The sequence below is a fragment of the Plectropomus leopardus genome, chromosome 12 (genome assembly GCF_026936395.1).
Source record: "Plectropomus leopardus strain MGB_pleo_1.0 chromosome 12, ASM2693639v1, whole genome shotgun sequence".
NCBI classification, from domain to species: domain Eukaryota; kingdom Metazoa; phylum Chordata; class Actinopteri; order Perciformes; family Serranidae; genus Plectropomus; species Plectropomus leopardus.
Window position 1 is genome coordinate 13,314,421 of NC_142187.1, and position 8,944 is coordinate 13,323,364.

The 8,944-nt window shown below is 38.3% G+C and overlaps 1 protein-coding gene across 3 annotated transcripts in view; it reads right to left on the reverse strand.

The window, feature by feature from the left end:
- Nucleotides 1-3,325, reverse strand: part of fzr1b (fizzy/cell division cycle 20 related 1b) — a 30,801-nt gene extending 27,476 nt beyond the window's left edge. For 2 of the 3 annotated variants that reach the window (XM_088085158.1, XM_088085156.1), the window contains exons 1-5: nucleotides 3,139-3,325; nucleotides 2,607-2,787; nucleotides 1,016-1,117; nucleotides 851-914; nucleotides 624-751 (exon numbers count right to left, since the gene is read on the reverse strand). In XM_088085158.1, the coding sequence (XP_087941284.1) occupies nucleotides 624-751; nucleotides 851-914; nucleotides 1,016-1,117; nucleotides 2,607-2,684 (372 nt within the window). In that variant the 5' untranslated portion in view covers nucleotides 2,685-2,787; nucleotides 3,139-3,325. The remainder of the gene's footprint in view (nucleotides 1-623; nucleotides 752-850; nucleotides 915-1,015; nucleotides 1,118-2,606; nucleotides 2,788-3,138) is intronic. The other variant, XM_088085157.1, reaches the window with a different exon arrangement.
- Between the last annotated feature and the right edge of the window lie 5,619 nt (nucleotides 3,326-8,944).

An 8,944-nucleotide genomic window follows, 5' to 3' on the forward strand; every position in this document is an offset into this window, starting at 1 on the left:
ACTGCGGTTTTAGCTATAATCCATTGGCTCCCAGTATCCTTTAGAAATGATTTTAAGGTTCTTTTACTTGTTTTTTTTTGCAGACTCTGATGTTTTATAAACCTTCATGACCCCTGTCTTTTTAAATGCACACAATTATACGCACAAGAAAATAGGCAGCACAGCTTTTGAAAACTATTCTTCAAAATTATGGAACCCTCTCCAAAAGCTATAAGAGAAGCAGGCTTGGAGAACATATTGAAACAACTGCTGAAAAACATTTTTAATTTATTTAGTATAGCTTTTAATTAATGCAATTCTTGTAATTATTATTTTTTATTAATACTCTCATTTTTCTACTCTTACTGGTCTCTGTACTTTTTACTTTCACTCTTATATTTTGTTTTATCATTGACTGTCTTTTGATCATCTAAAACTTGCTGTCTTTTTACTTTTGTGTTGCATATTTATTGTGAAGCACTTGGACTTGCATACCTTGTAAGAAAAGCACTCTATAAATAAAGTTTTTCCTCTTCTTCATTATTATTATTATTATTATAATTATTACTACATTAGTTACTTCAAGGAGCCATTAGAAAAAAAGTTACTCTGGAATTAAATAACCATTATTTTGTGACTCGTACCCTAAAAAGGCTGTGAGAGTCTTGAGAGAGGACTGCGTGCCGCCTGTCATCTGTGTGAGGGTCCGGCACTGTCTCTATGCCCGCCCCCAGTAGCTCATTCCTCAACAGGGCAGCATACGCCACGGCATCTGGAGGGGTGGAAGTGAAAAAGATGATGAACAAAAGCTATGGAGAGATATAATTTAGGACACAACTGGGATAATTCATGAGAAGTACACATGTCTGACCTTTGCTTGAGTCTGAATTTGCATCCTTTGCTTTATGGTTCTGATTTGGGGAGCGACAGTTCTCCTAAAGAGAGAAAAGAAAGAGTACATCTGATTATCAAGCTGCGTTTTTGGAGAGCAGCGTAAAAGTGATTAGCTGACTCAGAGGATGAAGAACAGACTCACGTTGGCATAGTGGAAGTTGATGCTCCAGTTGCTTCCAGCGCGTGTGGGAATGAAGCGGTCCCCTGACTTCACGCTGACAGGACTGCAGGTAGCACTCACACACTGATGGACAAAGAACGACAGTGAAACCACAAAAGAAAATCCAGCAGGGTGATTTTATTACTATTGAGCAATATTATTCAAGAGCATTTTAATTTCTGTCTTACTCCCTGCTCATACATAACATTTGGGCAGTTGTGGAAGAAGTCCTTAAATACTTTACTTAAAGGTAAACTGCTAAGGATTATTGTTTGTTGACTGCTCGGCAGTAAAAGCTAAAGTGAAGCCAACCCAAGATTCACTCTCATTTTCCATTTCCCCTCAGTACATTTGCGTTTTTTCAGCGCAGTGCCTCTCGGATGCCTGCTGCTTGAGGTCTGACACATGGTTGCCAACCATTTAATAATGAATACAGAAAATAAGAAAATACTGGCAGAGGGCAGAGTCTCTGCAAGTCTAAAAAAAGTACATGTATAAAAGTTTTAGTGCTTAAAGCAAAAAAACTGTGGGGTGGTTTTGTAATTGAGTTGATTCCCATTTTGTATCTGAATCGTCAATGATTAGGTAAGGTAAATAACACAGTAGTTGTAGCAAAATACAAAATCTAATTAGCAGTTAGGTGCAAAATATAAAAAATAGATAAGGCTAGGGTGCAAAAATGAAAACTTGTTGGCAGTAAGATGCAAAATATAAAAACTGGATATTGGTAAGGTGTAAAAGATTTTTTAAAAACTAGATAATAATAAGTAAAATATAAAAACTAGATGATGTGAACATGCAAAACATAAAAACTAGATGACAGGAAGGTGCAAGTTACAAAAATTAGATGAAAATAAAATGCAAATTATAAAAACTAGATAACAGTAAGGGGCAAATTATAAAAACTACTTGTAGATGACAATAAGTTGAAAAATATCAAAACCATTTAGTGGGGGCGCCTGGTGGCTCAGTGGATAGAGCAGGCGCGGGATCAACTCTGGCCTCGGCCCTTTGCTGCATGTCATTCCCTCTCTCTTTCTCTATTTCACACTTTTGCTGTCCTATCAATTAAAGGCAAAAACACCCCAAAAATATCTTACAAAAAAAAAAAACACCAAGGTGGAAAGGTGCGAAATACAAAAAGTAAAGAACACTGTGGTGCAAATGTAGAAACTAGATAACAGTAAGGTGTAAAATATAAAAACTAAAGCATGTTTAGGTGAAAAATACATAAACTAGGTAATGGCAAGGTGCAAAATATAAAAATTAGAAAACGGCAAGGTGCATAATATAAAACCTAGATGACAGTAAGGTGTGAAACTCGATACTGAAGCTTTATGATAAATTGAGTGATGTAAAAAAATAGTAGAAGGAGTAGAAGTGTAAAGTAAGTGAAGTATAAGTGCCTTAAAGTTGTACTTTAACACAATATTTGAGTAAAATGTTACTTTCCACAGTTGTGTTTGGGTAGAGAGAGCTAATTTATTATATTCCAGTCTCACCCAGCTGTCATAATCACAGTTACAAGTTAGCGTGCTTCAACAAAGACATGATGTATGTGACTGCATGTCACCTTTGACAGGCGGGCCTCTGTCGGCAGGTTCTGGTGGTTGATTTGCCTCAGTAGCCGTCTCTCGTACTCTTGGTCCATTTCCTCAGGGCTGACGAGCAGCAAGGCCCCTCTGCTGCCCTCCCCGCCCCCGTTTAAACCTCCGCTCCGTCCCGTTGAGGAAATCCACTCTGGATCCCCATCTCTGTGGAAAAACAGGGCTAGCTTACTTCAGGAGATACAGACAGGCTCGTTTCAAACACACACACACACACACACACACACACCAAACGGCCTGGTTAGCACGGTGTCTGTGCATGTCAGCGCATGACAGGTGGTACTCATGTTGTCGTTACACGGTTTAAAGACCGCGTTTTCTGTGTCTCGCTCGTCCAAAAATCAGATACATTTCGAGGTAAAATCGCCAAACAGCTCAACAAAGCGCTAATGACAGCCGCGTCGTTGTCATGGCATCATGCTCGCACACACAACAACCCATTTACAGTGTAACATCAGCTGACGACCCCGCTGCTGCTCGACAACACAGCTCTCTTACCCGACTGACACGGCGGCTCAGGTGACCAAATCAACTGTCATCTTCGGTTGAAAAGCTCGGCGCTGCAGCGAGGAGACTGTTGTCGCTTTCTTCCAAGCAGCGGTACATCAAAACGCCAACGCGACTCACTGGTGTTGTTTATGTTCGCGACAAAGATGGCGACCGAATCAGCTGTAGCAGAAATTCTTCGGTTGACTTCTGCTGTCTGTGCAGTCAACGCAGTGCGCGGCTCAGCAGCGACGCCCGCTGGACAAACAGGGTCACTGCAGCTAAAGTAGCACTGTCGTTATCCTCTGTGTGGCCAAGAGGGGTCGCTACTGCACTGCAAAATATTTTACCCAGTGCCTCATGGCTTCCAAGTAGTATTTTTGTTATGATAGATTTACTATTTAAAGTAAGAGTGGTAAGAGACACCAGCGTTTGTACTGATTAAGGGAAATGTCTTTTTGTCTATTTACACATTGATAAAACCATGCTAAAACTATTTTATTGAGCTTTTATTAAGTCTGTTTTATCCTTTTCTTTGATGTCATGGTTTGGTAGCCTGTCTTTGAGGGACACAAACAGACTGAGTCAGATGAAATGGTCCAGTGAGCTGATTGGTGAGTCCTAGTTGAGCCCAGAGTGTCTGTACACAGATACTTACAGAGAATAGCCAGCCCTGTTTCTAATGATGACCTGCATCCTTTGCATGGGGAATTTCGGTCTCTACCTTTTGGGCGGAGGAATACAGTTCCAAGGTGTAAAACAAAACGTTGCAACTTATGGCATTCATTCAATTGTTTATCTAGTGTCATATTGTTATTTTTTTTTACCTCATTCAAATATTTTATTAACAGAAAAGTACCCAAGAACTTTTTGTCATTTCTTTGTCTTTTTTTTTTTTTTATCAGTGTGTGTTTTGAATTTTTTAATTGTGTCTGGATAAATGCCTCCTCTTTTTACTGCAAAACAAATCTACCTACATGTATGAATAATGTAACATGAACCTGTAAGACATAAAATATAAAAACATATATTTATTAAATTAATGTGCTTGCTCCTGTTTGACCCACATACTTAACAATGTTTGTCATCTTTATACGTCATTCCTTCCATTCCTTTGAAGTGATGGCATGTGTCAGAAAATATATTCCAAGCAAAATGAAAATATACTGATTAATGCATATCCCATATAACATAAAATACAAAATATTTGGGACAATAACAATGCAGGATGAAAGCAAGCAAGCAAAATTTCATTTCATTACAGGTGAAAGCACCATGTGCTGCACAAAGTGCAAGGTTAAAGTTGCAGGCACAACATAAAGCCAGCAAAAATGACCATAAAAGTGAATCAAATTCAGTAAAACTAAGAATAAAACCTCATCAAATAATAATTAAGATGAGGAATAAACCAATAAAAGATACAGACATGTCAAAACTGATAAAAATGCTTTCAAAATTAAATAAATTCATAATAGGCCCACTAAATGTAGACCATTAAAATAGAATAATACATATGAATTAAAATTAAAAAATGAACTAAAAACAGAATACAATAAATACATCAATAAAAGATGGTTCTATGAATAATATACATCATCGAAAAAACCCAGGGACCCTAAAATCCCTGGATTCTCCTGTAAATACTTTTTTAATTACCTTTTAATACCAACCTCACATTAATATGCATACCATCTGTGCTGTCATCAATGGCTGTGTGAGAGAGTGAGAGTATTGATAGCACATGTTTGCCCAAAGGCCCTTTGCGTGAGCATGACATCAAAGTAAATAAAGATCTAACATTTGCCCTCACTGGTACTCAATTCTCCATCCCCTGCTAAGAGCACACTTTACAAACGAAACACGCAGATAAAGGTTTACTCTTTGAACTCTTTCATGTGTAGCTTTTGTTCTGAAACACTACAGAGAAGAAGAGAGAGAAAGACAGGAAAACTGGACTGCTGCCGCCAGGGCTTTAATGAGACTGACTGACATGGTAGAGTGACGACAAGGCATGGCATCTCTGGTGGCACTGTGATCTTGCACGTAGGCCTGTCTGCCCTTTGACGTACTGCCAGACGTTCAGCCTACATTAACATGTCAGCAGACCTGGAGTCAGCTACTGTTTATAGATTATCTCTAATATACTTTCTGTGCTTATGACATTGTCTCTGTTTTCAGTATAGACAAAGTACATAGCCTATGCACGTATGTTGGAAAGTAGGCTAATTGGTCCTTTTACCTCCTGACCCCGTACAGAAAAACTGTCTTGTTTAGGGCCTTTGTCCCATATCAGATGTCATCAAATTTTTTAGCAGTTCAACCAAAGATTTCCCTTTTAAACATCTCAAATAGCTTCACATAACAATTTGAGGCTATTTGATGGTTTATAGCCTACATTACCATAAGCTAACAATTTCAACATTATCCATTACTTTTAGCTAATGATAATGATTTTAATTGTTTATCCACTACTTTACACCAACAGTTTCAACAGTTATCAATTTAGGGGACTATTTTAACTCTTTGCCCATTACTTTTAGCTAAGTATTTCAACTTAATCCATTAGGCTACTTTTAGCTAACTATTCTGTTTATTTTTAGCTAACTTTTTGAACTACTTACTCATTGCTTTAAACTATTTTAACAGTTTAACCATTATTTTTAGCTGAGTCATTAACTAGATAATGAATTATATTTTCTACATTCAATTTTTTAAAAAATTCTTTTTCAAGGTAGTTGACCTACCATTTTTTTCACACTTTGCATTGTTAATTGTAAAAGTCCCCTCTTCTTGGAGTTTATTAGAGGAAAGTCCATGACTACAAATTTGTAGCAGAATTGTTTTTTTTACACATATAGAGTAATTAAATCCTGATCAAACTCTGTTCTAGACCTATAGATCATGCCACTTATGCATGAATGGATCAGTGACAATCATATCATATAATGCACTAATCTAAAAAATCCTCAGTTACGCCATTAGTCCAAATAGGCTGCATTTAAAATCCTTCTTAACAAGAAGTACAGAATCATCAGCAGAAACAACTCATGAAATGTGAAAGTACTCTTTCCTCTGTGGCTGATATTATGCTTTTACTTAAGTAAAGTGTATTAGTCCACCACTGTACAGTATACTCTATAGGCATGTTTACACCACTTAACATACACACATTCCACACGTGCGCACACATGCAAACACACGTACACAAACACCGCCATTACTTACATGTAGCTATCTGGCCGTCATCACATGTTGCTTTTCCACAGCCCAGTCACAACAGCCTCTCTTATCTGCATCCTCCATCGGCTCCACACAGAGGCCCCTCGCTGGAGAAGTCTGATGCCGACATGGAGGGCAGCGTCTGGGGGTGTAGAGCAGCTGTCTGCTCTGGTCAGGGTGGAGGGGGAAACGCCGGGGCCTTATTGCTGCTGTGATACAGTGCAGTTCAGTGGGCACACAGGAAGCTGGGCCTGTGCTTGCAGACTGTGATGCTTTCAGATCCTTACTGGAATTCATAACAATACAACTCTGACTAATCTCATCTTTTGTACAATGAATAGAAAAATAATAGTTTCTGTATGATTAAAACATGGAAAACACTTTACATAGTCACATTGTAGGCGTCGAACGCCGGCTCAGCACTTTTCCAGGAAAACATGTAAAGCTTTATTGTTCATATCGTCTCTGAGAAGCTGTTATGGAAAGAGTAGTGCATAATAAACTGAAGTCTGAATGTAGCAACAGGGTATTACTGTAAAGCGACAGTCTTATCTTTAAATCATCAGCAGTGCCACGTTACTTTAGTTTCAACTGTGTGTTTTGGTGAGAAAAAATGACAACATTCAACCTGAAGCTCCCATGTCAGATTCAGATCTAAACTTTCGGGCGTAGATGACCTTTGATGGCGTCTCAGGAGTTTGCATTGTGCTGCAGTGAGAATGTTTTGTTTGTCACACCTCTATAGATGTGGTAAATTTGATATTTTAGTTTTGTGTAAGCCTCCCCTCTCTGTTTTTTTCTTTCTGTCTCAGTCTCTTTCTCTTCACCACAGACTGTTTCACTGCAGTGCACGCTGAATATCTCCTCCCACGCACTCGCTCACTTTGACACAGAAGAGAGCTACAGAGATGCATGCTCTCCCCTTTCGCTCTCTCGGTGTCAAATGAGGACATTTATTGACCTGGGCAAAATCAATAAAGGGCACGTGGATTAAACGTGATTTGGTGTACAGCAGATCTTTATCTCGATCAAAGCACTGTGGAACTGAATTTTTACAAAGAGAAAGCCTTTACTCTGTGTGGATGCAATAGCAGAAAACACCTGGTTAAGCCATCAGCCACACTGCATATTAAATGAGTTTGTTTACGTCATGTTTTGATGGGTTCAACTTGTGTTTCTGCACATGCATAATCATTATTCATTCTTCTTCTTTTCCAATCAGGTGTAACACGTTCCACTCCCCCTTCAAGTGTCCCATCTGTTGAATGGATAGGGAGAAAAGGGAAAAAAAGAAGTAAATATACTAATATGAATCCTACCTTTACTTTGTTACTACCAATAAATAAATAAATAAATAAATAAATGTAATAATAATAATAATAATGATGATGATAAAGTCTGACATAACAGATGTGAACTTTTTTTTCTTCTTCACAGAAACACATGCCAGCCTACACAATCTTTGTTACCCTCCTGACAAAACTTAATTTACTGGTCTGTATTTATGTAAATCACTGTTCTTGTTGTCTAATAATAATAATAATAATAATAATAATAATAATAATAATAATAATAATAATAATAATAATAAAAATAGTGTCTCATCTATTATGTCATACAAATTTTAGTTTGTGCAAGCACGCATTTTCCTCTGTGTCTTGTTTGAATGTGCATGTATGATCCCAGGGATGTTTTTTTAAATGATAAGCTTTTTGGACAAACAAGGATGACAGTACGCTCTTGTGTGCCGCTGCGCCCCCACAGGGATGTTCCCTTCATGTTTGAACAATTCCTGGGCCTGCTGCATGCTGGGTAGAGAGCCCTGAGGAATCAGCACAAATGTCAGGCTGGTGTCATGTCCTTAAATGCATCATGATAAATGTGATTTGACACAGACAAGTGCTTAACACACAGGCCAATGTCTGAGGAACGGCTTATTTTTTAATAATGACATTCAGCGACAGCATATTTTTTTTTCCAAAAGAGTAATTTAAATGCATTTTTTATCACACGGAATTACCATAATACTTTTGCACTCCCACCTAACCCAACTGTGACAGTGAAAGGCTGCATAATATTACTCAGAGTTGGTAACACTGCGTGCATGGTCCCCCTTTTCTCTCATGGAAAGGTCAGAAAACCATGTCTTACATTTTGGGTGTGTTTTGACATTCCCCATGCATTTGCTCATTTTACAGATTATATAACTGCTGTCATACATATTCTATGTATCTGCAGATATTTGGGACGGTTGCATGCAAAAGGCAAATCCACACTGAGAAGACACAATGGCGTATCTGTGATGACTGTCGCCATGTTTGATAACTAGATGATTTGTGACATTTTCTGGGAAGGACACATCCTGTTATTGTCCTAATTCTGCATTTTAGAGTCTGTGAAACACAAGACACACAAACACACACATGCAAGAGGCCTTAGAGGAAGCTAAGTGCCTCAACTGATCTTTTCCAGATTCATCATGTTCTTAAGAGTGGTGAAGAACGGCCTTTTTCAGCAAACTTCCTGACTGTCTCAGCCACTCTGAGCTGATCTCTGCCACACACACACACACACACACACACACACACACACACACACA